We start from the raw sequence: 19,055 nt of genomic DNA on the forward strand, positions 1-19,055 counted from the left end.
TCCCAGCTCACTCACTGGAAGCTGCCCTGGGCCCCTTCTGGCCTTCAGATGGCCCCGGCCCCGGCTGCCGTGTTGGTCCGTGAGAGACTGTGGGCCAGAACCAGACAGATCTTGGCTTTCTGATGGTGTGTGAGGCATGAAGTGCTTTTTGTTCTAAGTGACGAAGTTTGAGGGGACCTGTTTGGCAGCGGCTGGTAACAACAAGAAGTCACCCAGCCCTTCTGACTGTCCCCTCACCTGCGACGTGAGGGCTGACCTAGTGCCCTTAGCAAGGTGGAGGCTGCCTGCTGAGCCTCAGGGGTCGCCTGACACTGGCTGTGCCCCGACCCCGACGGTTGCTTCCCACCTCTGTCCAAGCCCCCCTCCGCCCTCCCTCTTGGCCCAGCCCCCCACCACCAAGACTGACGCTTTGTCTCAGGCAAACACCAAGCCCACGTTTTATTTATTTCCTCTTATTTTGAAACAGAGACAGATCACATTAGAAATATACTGCAGAAAGTTATTTTAATAACTAAGCCTGTTTACCCTTAATTTTCATAACTATTCAACAAACCAACCTATTGGATTTACTTGTTTCTGAAACTAACGTCATTTTGTTAAAAGTCATTGCTCCTTTATCTACTTAGAAATAGGATGGATTTTGGCTGCCATACTCTTTAATTATGGTAGATAAATAGGCATTTTTCAGTTGTTTATTTTCATTTGATCTCATTCATGGCCTGATTTAATTCCACTTGAACTTCAATAGACTGCTTCTGCTGTATGCATTCGTAAGAGTAATGCGTACCTTGAGCTTTTGGACTGAAAACTAACCAAATTCAAGTATCTAGTAGTAATAACTACCTGGCAGGTAAGTCAGTGAGTAGGAGGGCAGTAGCTCGTGTTTGAAGTATCAGGCCAAATGCCATCTGAAAAGGGAGAGTCTCGGTGCCCTGGTCGATGCTTTCTGCATCTTTCTGAGGCGGCATGTGAGTGTATCCAGGGCTTAGTCCAAACGATGAAGTCAAGCGGGGCCAGTGGCCTCCCCTCAGTCTGGTCAGCAGAGAGCCCACATTTCCTGACAGAATGTAGCTTTCACTTAGAACCACCACGCCCGCCTGGTGTGCGTGTATCTGCAGCGTCTTCCGAGTGTGGGTGAGTCGTTACATAGTCAGTGTCAGCATCCCTCTTTGGGCAGGAGGAGCACAGCAGAGGTGGAGCTGCTTCCTGGGAAATAAAAGCAGGCTTATGGGTCGGATCACAGGCTTTGGATTCTCTGCAACTTTTGACCCAGCCAGCATCAAACCACATCATTACTCCACTAACCTGAGCAGTTTATGCTTGTCACTGAAAAGAGGCTCTGTCTGTCCCTGCGTCATTTTCTCTTAACACAGAGAAAACACCACCGGCGGCGCATCCTGGATACCAGCAGATACTGGGTGAAGGAGCCACTCCGTATGATTATATTCAGTGTTTCCATTTTTAAATGGAGCCTCCACTGATGAGTGTGTGTCTTACGATATGTGTAAATGTGTGAGGGGGATGGTTGTAATGAAAAGTTTCCTCTGCAAAGTGAGCAAAGCCAGTAAAATTAATCTGAGTAAATAGAGTGAGGATTTTTTTTCGATTGCATTTATTATTGAGCAGTTACCCTAAGACCACCCCCATGCTGGGTGCTATGGGTACAAAAGAAATGTGCCGGAGACCATGCCGATCCTCTGCCTTGAAAGGACCTGTGTTGCTTTTAGATATTGACTTTTAGTGGATTCCAGGCAGGACGTGTGATCAAGTGCTCATACCTGGGTCTGTCTCCTGGGACTCCCGGGGGCTCTGCAGTGCTTTAGCCCCACACCCCCATCTTCGAGAAGGCAGGCCTCTTACTCAGACCCCACCACCAGCAAAGCGAAACCATGGCCAGAGCCCAGGGCTCCGGCTCCCAGGCCAGGCCTCATCTCAGCATGCCATGAGTCTTGCCCGTCCCCGGCATGCCAGCCCCTCTGGCCTCCCTGGACCATGTCCTCACTCCGGTCGCCTTCCTCCCATCTCTTTCCCTGCTTGTGGTGTCTCGGGGCAACCCAGCATCTCCAGGACAGACTCCTCTTCCTTCCTAGTGCCACCCCTGCCCTCCTCTGATGACTTCCCCGCGTGTCTTGTGGATGACTGACCCCATGCCAGTTCCCTCCCACCTGCGACCCCCCAGCAGCGCCCCCAGCCCAGCCGCCTCACCTTCGGCCTCCGTCACCACAGCAGAGTGACATTCCCACAACACTGGTCTCCGACCTCCTCCCTGTCTCTCTGCTCCCTCGTTTTCCTTGTGGGGTCTGCTCTGGGCTCCGCTGAGGGGCAGCGGCCCCAGGCACGGGTCATGATGTCCCAGGGTGGGCGTCACCTGCACCGCGTGCTGCTGTGCTGAGTCGCTTCCGTCGTGTCCGACTCTGCCACCCCGTGGACTATAGCCCACCAGGCTCCTCTGTCCATGGGGTTCTCCCGGCAAGAGCACTGGAGTGGGTTGCCCTCAGCCCTTCCCAAATGTCCAGCAACAACATGGGGTGGTGACAAGCCATGGATGGGCAGACCTGCGGCAGACAGTTGTGTGGGCATCATCTCAGCCAGTGGCTCTGATGAGCCAGCCCGACCTACAGGAATTTACAGTGCCCTATCACGTCCTGAGGGGAATAGGAAATGCAGTGTTGTTCCCCAGGTTTGACTGTGGTGGTGGTGGACGGGGTGGGACACGGGGAGGTTTGAGACTCTGAGCGCTGGGCTAGACTCCAGCCTTGCAATGTGCTCTGACTCCGCGATTGGTGCCTCAGCCTTTTCATCGGCAGAATGGGACAGTACTAGCATTGTAAGGAGCATGGACAGGTGGGCAGGGTCTAGGATGGGGTTCAGCCCTAGCAAGTGCCCGGTGAGTGTTAGCTGCCTAAGTGCTCCTCTTCCCTCCCCTCTCCCTCCTCCTTGTCCCCTCCTCCCCCTCCCCACCCTCCTCTCGGAGCAGGTAGTCAATGTGGTGACTTGCCCTTTTTGACTGAGTGCAGGACTAAACAGTCCTTTGTGGATGACTCCCTAGACACCCATTCTTGGATTTTTGTGATACTGTGAGAAATCAGGCCCCTGTAACTTGGTTCCAGCTGGGCCCTGGCCGGCCATCCACATCCTGCTTTCTAAAGGGCCGACTTGAGCTGCCTGCCCGTTGTATGACCTGGACAGTTTGCTTAAGCTCTCTGGTCCCCTGTGTCCCTGTTGCTGGATAGGACTGATAAAATGGCAGGCTCGTTGCCAGGATGAAAAGGTATCTTCGAGCAGTGCCTGGTGCTTCGGTGTTCATCACTGGTGCTTAGCATCCCGTCACCGCTGGGACTTTGCGGTGCCCTCGTTATAGAGTCGGCCCTCACCTTTGGCCTCAGTTCTATGGTGGGCTCGCTTCGTTGCCACATGGCCGGGGTGGGGCGGGGAAGTGTAGAGACAGGTCAGGGAGTTTTACATACGGACCGGTCAATATTGTTTGGGCGAAGAAGATGACGTTTATTTTCTGAGAAAATGTTGATGGTTGACTTACCAACGTTGATGTGGTGAACATTACAGTGTGGTGGCCCCACCTGCGGCAATTCGCTTTTTGTTTACTTTTGATTTTATTCAAGTACAAGGTTAAATGGTGTGATTGGTTAGCCAGTGTGTGTAGTAGGCCAGATGCCTGTGGGAAAAAGTTATTAGCCACAAAATGTTACCAGCAAGCTACAAAACAAAAATTAATAAAGCTTAATTAATTAGAAGTCTACACAGTGTGATTCTGGTAGCTTCATTACTTGCTGGATTTAGTATTCACATGTCTCCTTATATTGTGAAGGCACAGAGGTCAGAGTCTCTCTCTCCCTGGCAGTTGCCAAGATTGTCTTGAAATCTTGGCCAATAGTAAATTGAAAGTTTATTTATAACCAAGTAATCTCAAAAGTCAAATTATAAATATCCTTCAAAAAATTTTTTGCAGCAAAAAGTATTTAAATGGAGTAGGTGCTGTGCATGCTAAATTGCTTCAGCCATGTCCAACTCTTTGCAACCCTATGGACTGTAGACCACCAGGCTCCTCTGTCACGTGGGATTCCCCAGGCAAGAATACCGGAGTGGATTGCCGTGCCCTCCTCCAGGGGATCTTCCTGACCAGGGATCAATCCCCCATCTCTTAGTCTCTCACGTCTCCTGCGTTGGCAGGCGCGTTCTACCAATAAACAGTGCCACCTGGGAAGCCCAGATGGGGTCCAGATGCATTTTAATTCATTCGTTACAGTGCGGGCTGAAGTGAAGTGAAGTGAAGTGAAGTGAAAGTCACTCAGTCGTGTCCGACTCTTTGAGACCCCATGGACTATACAGCCCTTGGACTTCTCCAGGCCAGAATACTGGAGTGGGTAGCCTTTCCCTTCTCCGGGGGATCTTCCCAACCCAGGGATCGAACCCAGGTTTCCCGCATTGCAGGCAGATTCTTTACCAGCTGAGCCACAAGGGAAGCTAGGATCTTCAAAAGTCATACCACTTGGAGGCCTGAGAAGGCCTTGTGATAAGTGGGTGGGACATTCCTCCCACGATCCCTCCCTTGCTGGGATAAACCAGCTTCATTTCACCTCAAAAGCAACTGAAGGACAAGCTGGCCTCCAGAGGAGGCGGCTTAGGCCCAATTACTCTGTAACTATTCTACCTTTTGAATAAAAATACAACTTACTGGCAGAGCCAGTTGCATTTAGGGAAACCATGTCTGATTTGGCCCTGAGAATTACTCTTTCTGCAGATCTCACTTTACATTGTTTAGAGCCAAATTGTGTCTAGTGGTCACACAGCCCTTGCTGGCTGGAGGAATGCTGGCTGAACAAATCCAAGCAAGACTGGCTGGGTTTCCCCTGAGGGAGACGGCGTCCTCATAGCATCTGCTGGGGAAATGGCCAGTTGATGATGCTTGGCCCACAGACGTCTGCCTGTGTGGGAGGATTACGAGCCATGGGGTATTGTTGATTTGGGGGTATATACAGAAACCTTTCTTATGGTATTCACAGAAATCAGGTCCCAAGTGCTTGAAAAATATATTTAGCTCTGTGGTCATGAGGTTGTTATTTAATTTGATTAGTGTTGATAGATTAGAGTAAATTGTTTGCGCAGATGAGTTGAATAAATTCTGCCAGAGCTTCTATCATCTGGTTTTACATTAAGCGCTTAATTTGTAGCCCTATTAGCCGGAAGGAAAGCTCGGCCATCCTTTCCCCTCCTTCCACTATTATTCAGTAGAATTACAGAAATCACTTAACAACCTCTGAGCCTGGTGCAATTGCCCGAGGGAGACTCTGGTCCTATGGTACCCTTAAGCTGTAGAAGGCATCCCAAGAGCTACCCTGATTTTAGTGGCTTTGATTTAGCCACTATTGAATTCTCTTATTTAATCTAGTTTCCCTGGCTCCCTTCTCCACTCTCCCCAGGTCTCCAGAGTATTTCTTTCCATACATAAGTGTTACACATAGAAAACAGAGAACGAAAAGCAGGTCCCACACGTCTGTCCTCGGGTCTCCACCACCGAGCAGGTCTGGGGTGCGATCTTATAGACGGGAGCTGTCACCTTGCTGTGTCCCCAGCGCCCACTTGCCTCGAAAGACTCCCTGTTGGTTGACCTGAAGAATGGAGGTGTGCTCCAGGAGCCTGTCAACTCACTTGGTATCTTTTCTCCCCCAGGAGGACTGGAGCGACATTGACCCAATTAAAAAGAAAGACCTTCATCACAGCGATGGGGACGAGAAGGCGCACAGCATGGAGACCCTCCCTCCAGGTACTGCAGCGGCCTCCAGGGCCAGGCCAGCCCTGGGCTGCTGGCGGTGGGGGCCTGCCTTGCCCATTGTGAGTGAGCTGGATGTGGCGTTGGAGCGATTCCCCTGTCAGGTAGAGAGTGGATTTCACAAGGCAGGGGGGACACTGCCCTAGAGCAGCGTTCTACTGCCTTCCTTCAAGCCCTAAGTGCCTTGTGAAATGACGTTCCTGCAAGGTGACCAAAATTTCTTGAAAGAAAAAATAGAATTAAAAAAAATACACAATGGTATGTATCAGTTCATTGATTTTTTTTTTTTAACAGACTTTATTTTTTTAGAGCAGTTTTAGGTTCTCAGCAAAAGTGAGCGGAGTGTACAGAGGTTTCCATATACTCCCCGCCCCCACACACAGGCGCTCCCACTATCAACATCCCCCACCAGATGAGACATTGTTACAATCAATGAGCTAACACGGATACATCAGAACCACCATAGTTTATGTTAGGACTCACTGGTGGTATTCTATGTTCAGTGACATGCATGCACCACTACAGGATCACATGGAATAGTTTCACTGCCCTAGCAATCCTCTCGGCTCTGCCTAGCCATCCTTCCTTCCCCCAACCCCTGGCAACCACGGATCCTTTTACTGTCTCCATGATTTTTGCCTTTTCCAGAATGTCATAGTTGGAATCAAATAGTATGTAGCCCTTCCATACTGACTTCTTTCACTTAGTAACATGCATTGAGCGTTTATCTATGTCTTTTCGTGGCTTGATAACCCTTTTGTTTTTATTGTGAATAGTATTCTGTTGTCTGGATATATCAATTTGTTTATCCATTCAGCTAGGAAGGACATTCAGAAGGATATCGTGGTTGCTTCCAACTTTGGCAGTTATGAATAAAGCTTCTATAAACATCTGTGTTCAATTTTTTGTGTGTGGACATAAGTTTTCAATTCATTTGGGTTAATACAAGGATCATATGGCAGGAACACACTTAGAAGAAACTACCAAACTATCTTCCAAAGTGTCTGTACCATTTTACACTCCCACCAGCAGTGAATGAGCGTTCCTGTGACTCCACATCCTCACCAGCGATTGGTATTGTCCCTGGTTTTTAGTCTGGCCCTTTTAATAGGTTGGAAGTGATAGCTTATTGGCAGGTGGGTTCTTTACCACTAGAGCCACCATATGTTTTTCTGTCATACGTACAACTTCATTGTGGAAATGTCTGTTCAGGTCTTCTGCCCACATTGAAACTGGGTTCTTCATTTTCTTATTGTTAACTTTTAAGAGTTCTCTGTGTATTTTGGATAATTGTCCTTTATTGGATGTATCATATGCAAACACTTTCTCTGTCTGTGGCTTGTCTTCTTATTCTCTTGACAGTGTCTTTCTCAGAGAAGAAAGTTTTAAGTTAATGAAGTTTAGCTGTATCAGTTCCTTCATAGATTATACCTTCAATATATCTAAAAAGTCATTGCCATATTCAAGATTACCTAGATTTTTTTTCCTGTTTTTTCTCCTAGGATTTTTATTATTTTGTGTTCCATAGTTAGGCCTGTGATCCATTTTGAGTTAATTTTTGAGAAGAGTTTAAGGTGGCAGGGTCTGTGCCTAGATTTTATTCCTTTCATATGGATACCCAGTTGTTCCAGTTTTAGTTATTGAATAGGCCATCACTGTTTCCTTGTTACCTTTATTCCTCTGTGTTTATGTGGGTCTGTTTCTGGGCTGTCTTCTCTGTTCCAAAGATCTGTCTGTTTATTCTTTCCAATACTACTTTCCCTTTAGATTTCATCTTGAAGTTGGGTAATGTTAGTCTTCCAGTTTTGTTCTTTCCCTTTAATCTTGTGTTGGGCTTTCTGGTTTTTTGTTTTGCCTTTTCATATAAACGTTAGAATTAGTTTGTTGGTACTCACAAAATAACTTGCTGGGATTTTGATTTGGTTTGTGTTGAGTCTACAGATCAAGTTAGTAAGAATTGACATTTTGACAATATTGGGTCTTCCAATTCATGATTATGGAGTATCTATCCATTTATTTAGTTCTTTTTAAATTTTTTTCATTAGAGTTTTTTGGTTTTGGTCATATAAATTTTTGTGTCTATTTTGTTAAACTTGTAACAAAGTATTTCTGTTTTGAGGGTGCTAATGTAAATGATATTGTGCTTTTAATTTTAAACTCCACTTGTTCATTTACTATAGGAAAGCAATTGACTTTTGTGTATTTATTGTATATCCTGCAATTATAGCAAGGATTGTTATAATTACTTAACAGTTCCAAGAATTTTTTGTTGTTGGTTCTTTCGGTTTTTCTACATGGACAATCATGTTACCTGCAAACAAAGACAGTCTTATTTCTTCCTTCTCAATCTGTATTATACCTTTTGTTCTGTTTTCTTTTCTTACTGCATTAGCTGGGACTTCTAGTGTGATATTAAAAGGGAGTGATGAGAGAAGACATTCTTGCCCTGTTCCTGATCTTAGAAGGAAAGCTTTTAGTTTCTCACCATTAAATATGATGTTAGATGAAGGTTTTTTTTAGATGTTCTTTACCAAGTTGAGGAAGTTTCCCCTCTGTTGGTAGCTTGATGAGAATTTTTATCATGAACAAGTGTTGAGTTTGATCACATGCTTTTCCTATATTTGTCACTGTGGTCATGGGGTTTTCCTGCTTTAACTTCTTAGTGTGGTAGATTACGTTAACTGATTTTCACATATTGAACCAGACTTGCATACCTGGGATAAATCATATTTGGTCATTGTGTAAAGTTCTTTTTTACACATTGTTGGATTCAACTTGCCAGTATTTTGTTGAGGATTTTGGTATTTATATACACAAGAGGTATTGGTCTAAATTTTTTTTTTTTCTTGTAATGTCTTTGTCTGATTTTGTTATTAGGGTTAACACTGGCTTCATAAAATAAAGTAGGAAGTATTCACTCTGCTTCTGTCTTCTGGAAGAGATTACAGAGAATTAGTATAATTTCTTCCTTAAATGTTTTGCAGAATTCACCAATGAATGTAGCTGGGTCTAGTGCCATTTGTTATAGGAGGTTAGTAACTATTGATTCAATTTTTAAGATAGATATAGGCCTGTTGAAATTGCCTATTTTTTCTTGTCTTAGTTTTGGAGATTGTGTCTTTTAAGAAATTGGTCCATTCATCTAGGTTATCAAATTTGCAGGCATAGAGGTGTTCACAGTATCCCTTTATTCTCCTTTTAATGTCCACAGGATCTGTATACTGGTGCACCCTCTTTCATTTCTGACATTCTAATTAGTGTCTTCTCCCGTTTGTTCATAGGTAGCCAGCCTGACTAGAGGATTATTGATTTTATTGCTCTTTTTAAAGAACCAGTTTTTAGAATTCTTTCCTATTTCTTAGCTTTGTAATTTTTATTATTTATTTTCTTTTGTTTACTTAGGATTTAGTCTACTTTTCTAGTTTTCTGAGGTAGAAGCTTAGATGATTAATTTCAAATCTTTCTTCTTTTCCATATTGTGTTGAATGCTGTCATTTTCTTGTCATGCACTGATTTCACTGCATCACACAAATTTTGGTATTGTATTTCCATTCTTACTTGGTTCGGAATATTTTTTAATTTCACTGAGATTTGTTCTTTGACCTATGTATTCTGTTCCTCCTTGTAGGTTTCTCAGTTTTTGTGTCATGTGTTCTAATGCTCTTGTTAGGCACATACACATTAAGGATTATTATGTCATCTCGGCAGGTTGACGCCTTTATCATTACGTATTGCCCTTCTTTATTCCTGGTAACTTTTCTTGGTGTGAAGTTTGTTCTGTTTGAGCTAATACAGCTCCTCCTGCCATCTTTTGATTAGTATTGAAACGGTATCTTTTTCTCCATCCCTTTACTTTTCATCTATATGTGTCTTTATATTTAAAGTAGATTTCTTGTACACAACATGTAGGTAGTTGGGGCTTGTTTTTTTTTTTATCCATTCTGACAGTCTGTCTTTTAAGTGGTGTATTTAGATCATGACAATGTAAAGTAATTATTGTAGAGTTGTATCAATGTCTGCCATGTTTGTTATTCTTGTCTGTCCCTTGCTCTTGTTCTTTGTTCTGTATCCTTTTGTCTTCCACTCTTTGTCTGCCTTTTGTAGTTTTAATTAAGCATTTTATATGATTCCACTTTCTCCCGTTTTTACATTTTATTACAGATAATCCAAGTTTAACTTCAGACAACAATATCCTGCTTCGCAGCACAGGTATCTAACGGCAAAATGTTCTCTCTCCCCCCATTCTTTGTATCATTACTGCCATTCCTGTCACACATATCAGTCACATACATAAATGCATATGTAAGCAGACAGAATCAAATATATGGTAGCTATTATTATTTTTGAGCAAACATCTGTTAGATCAATTAAGAAGAAGAGAAGAAAAATTAAAGTTGTAATTTTACCTTCAATTATTCCTTCTCTGATGCTCATCCTTTCTTTATAGAGATCTGCATTTCTGACATAAATCATTTTCCTTCTCTCTGAAGAGCTTCTTCTAACACTTCATGCAAGGCAGGTCTACTGGCAACAGAGTCCCTCAGTTTTTGTGATTTGAGAAAGTCTTTATTTCCCCTTCACTTTTGGAGATTTCACAGGGTCCAAAATTCCAGGTTGATGATTTTTTTTCTCTCAACCCTTTAAATAGTTCATTGCACTCTCTTCTTGCTTGCATGGTTTCTGAGGAGAAGTTGGATATAATTCATATCTTTGTTTCTGTAAAGCTATTTCCCCCCCTCTGTCTTCTTCAAGGTTTTTTCTTTATGATTAATTTTCTACAGTTTGAGTATGCTTGGGTGTAGTTTTTTGTATTTATCCTGCATGGTGTTCTCTGAGCTTGCTGAATCTGTGGTTTGCTGTGTAGTTAACATGAGGAAATTTTCAGTCATTATTGCTTCAAATATTTCTTATATTCCTTTCTCTATTTTTTCTGTAAGTGGAACCACTTAAACCTCTTACACCTTTTGTAGTTATTCAACAGTTCTTAGGTATTCTGTTTTGTTTTGGGTTTTTTTTTTCCTAGTCTTGTTTTTTATCTTTAGTTTTTATTTTGGAAGTTTCTGTTGTCATATTCCCAAGCCCTGAGATTGTCTCATCAGCCATGTCCAGTCGCCTCAAAGTCATTCTTCATTTCTGTTAGTATTTTTGATCTCTATCATTATCTTATAATTCTTTCTTAGAATTTTTATCTCTTTGCCTACGGTATTCATTTTTTCTTTCATTTTGTCTACTTTTTTTTGTTAGAGTGCTTAGCATATTAATTGTAGTTGCTTTAAATTTCTGGCCTGATAATTCCAACATCCTGCCATATGTGAGTCTGATTTTGGTGCTTGCTTTGTCTCTTCAAGCATTCCTTTTCCTTTGCAGGGTGTCTTGTAATTTTTTTCCTAAAAGCCAGATACGATGTCCTGGGTAAGAGGAACTCCTATAACCCAATCTTTGGTGCCATGGTGGGCGGGTCTCAGTCTCCTAGTGAGCCTCCGCCCCTGGCATCTACTTCACAAACACATCTCAGCTTTCCCACTCAGGTGGGATGGGATAGTCAGAATCCCTGGAGTTGGGTATTTCCCTTCCTTCAGATTGATTTGGCTCTGATAACAGCCCGGTTGGTTGGGTTCTTGAGGGCAAGCCTTACTAACAACAGATGGTGATTTAGTTAAGTCATGTCCAGCTCTTCCAGTCCAAATGGATTGAAGCCCATCTGGCTCCTCTATCCATGGATTTTCCTGGCAAGAGTACTGGAGTGGGTTGCCATTTCCCGCTCCAGGGGATCTTCCTGACTCAGGGAACGAACTCACATCTTCTGCATTGCAGGTTGATTCTTCACTGCTGAGCCCCCAGTGTGCCCCTTCTCTTTCAGGTCAGCTCCTTCCCTTCCTCCACTGGAGGCATGAGGGCTTCTGTCTCCAGTGGTCACTCTGGGAAACCCGGGTAAGCTCCTGGAGGTAAAGCTCACAGAAGTGTGGGGGCCCCTGACCTCAGCCCTCAGGCTAATCCACAGTGAGCCTCCAGCCGTTCACCCTGCCGCTCAGGTTTCCTCCTCAGGTTCTGCCTCCCACAGGTTGCTGCTCTGGGAAGTCGTGATTCTCTGGATCCACCAGCTGGTCTTCCCAGTTTTGGGAGCAGCAGTTTGCCCTGTAACCTCACTTCTCTGAGCAATCTGAGAGGACTTGTTGGCTTTTCAGTTTGTTTATCTGTTTGGTTGGAGTAATAACTTACAAACTCCTGAAAACAGGAAGTTAGTGCATGAAATCTTGCTTTAATGGTGACAGAGAGTTTGATTATTAGTGTTTCTTTCTGGGACACTGTCAGTCCAGGGAGTCCAGGCCTGTGTAACACCCAGCACAGGTTCCAGCTGCACTTGACTTGGGAGCGTGTGTGTGCATTAGACATCTACATTAGATCTGCCCCCTCCCTCCCCACTGACTCGGAAGCCCCAGACCACAGCTCTTTCCCATGTGAATCAGGCTTTACCCGTGTAGTGGGGAGCATCTGAACAGAACAGTTAGCTATTAAGTGTTTATATATTATGATAACAGGATGAACTTCTGCTGTGTGGATTAATGAGAGATTTTCTGTGGGTTGTCTTATATTAATAAAACCAAGTGTTCTCTTGGACTTTAAGGCATATTGGAGAGAGAGGGAGAAGCTGTCTTCAGGACATATCCTACATGTAACTGCTTGCTACAGTCAGACCCAGTAGTTAAAATCGATGTGGCACTGACCCGGGCTTTCATGTTCTTAACTGTTACACAGTTGATTTCTTTATCTTTAAAGAGATAGGAATGCACTGATTTTCCTCTTTTTTGAAATATTACTAATAACTTTCGATGAATGCACCAAATCCTTTTATTTTGTCTTTAAAGGACTTTATCTTCTTTTCTTGTTTAAAACGTTTTTTCTTACTCATCCATCATATGTGTGATTTTTTTCCTTTAGAAGCTATTTTGTTATGGTTAAGAAGTATATTTTCTCCAAGGATGATGGGCATGGACCGAATTCTGTGGTCTGTAAGGAACCACTGGTCACAGCACTTTCCACTCTGTGAGTAGGTTGTTTGGGAATGCCGTGGCTTCCTGCGTCCTAGGTGTTGGATGTCTGGCAGATGGGAGGAAGGAGGCGGCAGACAACCTGGTGACTCCCAGCCTGGCCACAAAACCCACTGAGAGATGCAGGAGCAGATGTGAGACAGCAGTGATGCCCCCAGGCAATGGCCTCCTGTGTGCTTTAACCACACACCCTGTAAGCAAAAGCATTTCAGGTCCAGGATAGAGGACTTTTGCCCTTAGATTCTGTGACCATTGTTTCTACTTCATCATCATGTTTTCCAGCTGGAAGCACTGAATTTCTTTTCTTCACATACTGACTTTCAGAGTGTTTCAAATAGAGTATTTATTCATCAGTTTTTTGTTTTTTGAAAATCTGTCTAATGGAGATAAGTTTTATCTTTTTTCCCTGGGTGCAGAAAAGCCTTTTGGGTTTTAAAAATCAGTTTCTCTTTGTGATTCTCCCTCCTGTATCTCCTCCTCTTGTCTCCTCGGCATCTCTGATCTGATTGGTGAGACTGGTTGGCAGGTAGCAGGTGACACAGAAGGAACAGGCCAGTTGCATTTGAAGGGCCGACATCTGGTTTGAGGATGGCTGTTGGTGGAGGTTCTTGCCCAGGAGCTCCCACCCTTAGACGACTTGCCCTCTGAGAGCAGATTTTCTTCTTGCTTTTTACAAGACCTCAGTGTCACTCGTGTGTTCATTGGGAACCTCGTGTGAGGGGGTGAACCTTGGAGAGTGGGTATGGAGCGGGTGAGGAAAGGAGAGTCCTGGGTAGGTTTTGGGGCAGCTAGGAGGTCCTTCCCATCCTTGGCTGGATCTTCACCCCACCGCTCTCACCGGCTGCTGCTTCATCCCCAGAGACACTTGATGTCAAGAAACAGAAATTATGTTCACGTAAAGATGAATGAGATGGGAATGGCGAAGTGCGTGGCAGGTCTTAAATCCTGGGTAGGAGTTGCCACTGATGCTCACAATATTTAGCAGTTCTGCCTCTCAGGGAAGAAAAGTGAGGGGAACCAACTGTGTGTGTATTTGGCACATACGATAAACTCGACTTGAACTGGGATTTTTCAGATTGGTTAGTCGACCTTGAATAGAATTGGCCAGAATGTCCTGTGTACATGTTCTCAAGTAGCTCTTACAATGCTATGCTCCAGGGTCAGGAGGACTGCTCCCCTGTGACCTCTCCCCCTCCTGAGGGATTTCATGGGTTCCAGCATCGTGCTTTTTTAAAAAAATCATGGTAAGACATACATAACATAAAATTTACCATTTTAACCTTTTTGAAGTACAGAGGTCAGTGGCAGTTAAGTACATTCACCTCGTCTGCCACTGTCACTCCATCCACCTCCAGAACTTTCTCACCATCTCAAACTGAGACTCTGTCCCCCATTAAACACTGACTCCCCATCCCCTCTCCCGCCCCTGGCACCCACCGCTCTACCTTCTTTCTCCATGAACTTGATGCTTCCAGGCACCTCATCCGTGCAGTCACGTGGTGTTTTTTCTCCTGGGACAGGCTCGTTTCCCTTGCTGCAGCGTCCCTGTGGCAGATAGCGTGTGCCAGCGTCTCCCTCCTTCTCAAGGTTGGACTCGCCTCCACTGCCCCTCTGCCCCTGGGCCCCGCGAGCCACGTCCTCTGACAGCACGTGCAGCAGCCTGGACGCAGCTAACACCACGCAGCTCCTGAGACCCAGGCCTGAGGCCCCAGGGTCTGCCCAGTGTCCTCTTCAGGAAAGGAAGTCGCTCTGGGTATCCTTAGAGAAACATTTGAAAAGCAAATAACCTCAGTGGCTCAACGGTAAAGAATCTGCCTGTAATGTAGGAGATGCGAGTTCGATCTCTGGGTCAGGAAGATTCCCTGAAGATGTAAATGCCACCCCACTCCAATATTCTTGCCTGGAAAATTCCATGGATAGAGGAGCCTGACGGGCTGCCAGGAGCATGGGGTCATAGAGTTAGTTGGACACGACTTAGCAACTAAACAACAATGACGTTATTGCTTTTAGAAATTTTAAGAAATTCAGAGAAAATTTAAGAAATTCAGAGGAGCAAAAACAAGAGCATTGTATTCACATATAATTCTACCACCTCTTAATGACTGCGGTTCTCCCACTGCATGCTCCCCAGTCTCGCACTGGGCATACACCTGGGCGCACTCACCCCCGTGGCTGTGGTGAGCGGTCTCTGCAGCCTCTCAGGGGTGCCAAGCCCAGCACGGGAGGCCTGAGCCCCAGACACCTCGATCTCTGAGCCCGACACCATCTCCTGGGCCTTTGGGCCCCTCTGTCCACACATCCACATTGTGCCACGTTCCAAGTCTCTACTAGATGGATAACACTGCCCAAGATCTTGGGGATTAGCTGGGCAATGTACCCACACATACCCCTCTCTCCCAGGACCAGCACCTTGAGGTTCTCACCAGGTCCCTGAGAGAGGCCCCCTGCTCCACCTTCCTCCTGAAATAGCTCAGAACAGGTGACAGGCAGCCCCGACTATCTGCTTACATCCAGATTCTTACAGATACGGTACTACACTGTTCTTGCCTATTTCTTACTAAGGTAATATGTCATAAACACCTTCTCATGTCCTTAATAACGCCTGCGTTTTAAATGACAACGTGCATCCATTACTATAAGCTTATTGAGTTGTCCCTAATTATTTTCTTGAAATGAATTCCCTAAACTGAAATTGCAGGGTCAGTAGCAACACATGCATTTAAGGATTTTTTTTTTTTTTTAATATTAATGGCCAAGTTGTCTTCTAGAGGGTGCCTATACCTTGCCCCCTAGCCAACATTGAAAACAAATCTGTTGTCCTTCCCCCTTCCAATGAGGAAGAAAGCAGAACCAAGGACTTAGGTCAGGTCAGTAGCCAGAATGGGGTGGAGCTCTTAAAGCAACAGGACTCTGAGCCGTGTTAGTAGAGACGCAACGCCCAAAACCATTCCAACAGCGTCCAGTGCCCCCCATGCTGCTGCCCACCCCTCGAGTATTTCGTTCTCTTCTGGGCACAGGGTGTTCAGAGATGCTAATAAATTTAAATAGGTCCAGATGATGATGACTCAGATGGGGAGGAGGCTGGAAACAACATCTGATGAGGAGCACTTAGATGGATGTTTTGAGAAAGGGGTGAGAAGGGCAAAATGGGATCATGATGCCCAAATACTTGAAAAGGTGCCACAGAGAAGAGGCTGAGGCTAATTTTTTTTTTCTTTTTATTTGAGACTCCAGAGAATGGAAGTTGCAGGGAAGCAATGTTGTTGTAGAAGGAAGTGCAAGCCGGCAGCTCCGGCTGGCTGCATGTTGGGGGTTTAATGAAGAGCTCTTCACATCCGCATCCCTGGCACCTTCTGACTTCAACACTTGCCATCAGCCTTCAGGAGAGGCCCCACCTCCTCACTCAGACCCCAGTGTGCCGGGCAGGCGGGGAGGCGGGTAGGCGGGTGCCCTCTGGAAGGGAGGCACGGGGCCTGCACTTCGGGGGTGCTTCTTGGTGCTCGGTCACAGGCCCACCCACTTCAAAGTGAGTTGTCAGCCACAGTGGAAGGAACACAACTTTGAGAAGGGAGACACCCAGGTTTGAGTTGTGGTTCCATTTTAAAGTTTGACTTCCGCATCTCAGTTGCCCAGTTAGCGCAGTGGAGACTGTGGTGACGTCCCTGGTGGCCCAGGGGTAAAGGACATGCCTGCAATGCAGGAGACTTGCAGGAGACAGATTTCAGTCCCTGGATTGAGAAGATCCCCTGGAGGAGGAAATGGCAGCCTGCTCCAATAGTCCTGCCTGGAAATCCCCATGGACAGAGGAGCCTGGCGGGCTACAGCCCACGGGATTGCAAAGGGTTGGACACGACTGAGCGACTAAACAACAAACAAACTATCGTGACGGCACACGCTTTGCCGGGTCACTGTGTGCGGGGCTGCCGTCCTGCGGGTGCTGGTCGGGGAGACCTTCTTTCTCTCCTCCTGCTGCAAGTATCAGCCCCAGTTCTGAGTAGGAGGTTTGCTTTGATACTTTTACGAATATTCGGGATGAAAAACCATATACAACGAATTAAATTTATTGTGTTTAGACACTACTACTCATAGAGGGAGAAGGAGGAATTTCTATTTACAGTTTGGAAAAGAAATATGTATATGAAGATTCCTTGATTTCAAGCCAGGTATAGACCTCATAATACAAATCACAGTGTTTCACGGTGGGTTTTAGTTACTTTGGCAGTACAAAGAATTGTAAATAAATTTAGAATATTTACCCTATAGCATCTGATTTTTTTTCTTATATTGTCTTCTAACTAGCTTTTACTTTTTATTTATTTATTTTTTTTTCCTAACTAGCTTTTAATCACTGTTTGAATTTTCTATCTTTTCACCCTTAAAAATGAATTGTGTAGGATCCCTTATTTCAGGAGACAGTGTCTCATAGGTGGGAAAGCCTGTCACACAAATAATAAAGACAAATAATAGTATTATTTACATATCTTTGTCATTTAAATGGACACATTTGTTTGTAATTCTGGGCTTGCCCTGGTCTTCTCTTTCCTGGCACAACATTATGACCTTCTAGAGGAAGACTATGAGGAATTTTTTCCTTTTAAGCATAGTAAAATTACATTCAATCTGAGATCAACTGAGAGGTTAAAATAAATTGGAGAGCTTTGTCCTTTGATTTAAAATTCATTCTATTTCCCTTCTTGGCTGCTTTCCCAGAAGAGGCTCGCTGTTTCACACAGGCAGGCTTTCAGTTTGTTTAAGCTGTCCTTCCCGGGGAGAATTGAGTGAAGATTTGCTGTGTGGCTATGTTGCCAGAGCAGAGTCCAGACGTCTCCCGCCACCCCCGCCCCCTGGCGGGCAGGGCTGCGCCAGCAGGGCCTGTCACTTCCCCTCTGGCCTCTGCTGATGCAGATGATGAGGCTGCCCTGGGGGTGTGTCAGAGGGTCCTGGTCTACCAGAGGACTGTCACGCCTGAGAGGGCTCTCATCTGAAGACCATGTATGTTTTGGTGTTGCCAAATGTTTTGTGGTGTTAATCCTTTGAGCGCTCATTTTCATAGATTTACATCATTGTTTCTTTAAATATGAGGTTTAGTAAAAATAAAAATTTTGAGGAAAAAATGACAGTGTTTGGAAGTGTAGTAATATTTTAAAGTTACTCCAACACATCATCCAAAAGCAAGCAGTTTCCTGAATATAAAAGCGTCTTTTCTAAACGATAATTTGAGGATTGGTTATTTGGAGCCTAGAATGTGCATTCCCGTGACAGTGATGTCCTGAGAGGCACTTGGGGCCGTGCATGAGCCAGCCTTGCGCAGACCCCACAGGGCACAGACCTGGGACCCCCCTGACCTCCGCATCCCATGCAGGCACTGTGGACCACGCATGTTAGGATCCCCAGCTAGCCTCTGCTCCGAAGATGCTGTGCTGTTCTCCAGTCTAGATGAGATGGGTGGGAGGGCAAATCCCAAAACTCACCTAGGAAGAAAAAGATTCTGGAAAGACAGTGTAACTTAAGGCCTGATGGGTGGATAAGGGGAAGAGAGAAGAAACTCTGGATTCCAGGATGTATCAACTGCAAAGGCTTGTGAGGGACAGCGGATGTGACGGGAAGAATGGTAGTGACAGGTGTGCCTAGTAAGTCAGAGATGGGAAAGGAGAAAAGAGAAGGAATTCCTGGGCCAGGGAGCAGTGTGTGGTAAAGGCAGGGCGGCCGGTGGATGGTGTGTCTGGAAGAGTGGCCCAGTGGTAGGAGCGGCAGGAGGTCCTCACCTTTGGACTGCTTATTCCTGTCTTCTCCATCTGGACATTGACGTCCAGACTGGAAAGAGATACAGAGATGCTGTTAGGAGGATACTGAATGCTTTAAATGAGTGTGTCTACGAGTCCAGACCATATAGATACAGGGCACAGGGTTCCTGGGGACCCCTGGGCCACCAAGAGGCCAGCAGAGCAGGGCAAACAGCAGTTAGAGGTGGGCAGACTTGAGCTGTGCCTTGGCACAATTTTGAGTTAGTTATTAGATGAAGGAGTGGTAAAAACTGAGGCCCTCTGACAATAGGTGTGTGAGAAAGCCCTCTTCAGGATGGAGCTGTGAGTGAGGAAGGCCCTGGGGAGGAACTGCAGCTGAGGATACCAGAGAGGCTTCCTGGAAGAGGTGGCCACCCTGGGAGGCAGCTAGGCAGCCGGCCGCCTGGAGTAAATGAGTTAGAACAGCCCTGCCTT

At 45.4% G+C, this 19,055-nt stretch overlaps 1 protein-coding gene across 1 annotated transcript in view; it reads left to right on the forward strand.

Moving 5' to 3' along the window:
- GALNT2 (polypeptide N-acetylgalactosaminyltransferase 2) overlaps window positions 1-19,055 on the forward strand; it is a 174,735-nt gene that overhangs the window by 86,264 nt on the left and 69,416 nt on the right. Inside the window, exon 2 of the mRNA XM_043926025.1 lies at window positions 5,689-5,782. Coding sequence (XP_043781960.1) covers window positions 5,689-5,782 — 94 coding nt within the window. The remainder of the gene's footprint in view (window positions 1-5,688; window positions 5,783-19,055) is intronic.

This window comes from Cervus elaphus, chromosome 15 (genome assembly GCF_910594005.1).
Source record: "Cervus elaphus chromosome 15, mCerEla1.1, whole genome shotgun sequence".
NCBI lineage: Eukaryota > Metazoa > Chordata > Mammalia > Artiodactyla > Cervidae > Cervus > Cervus elaphus.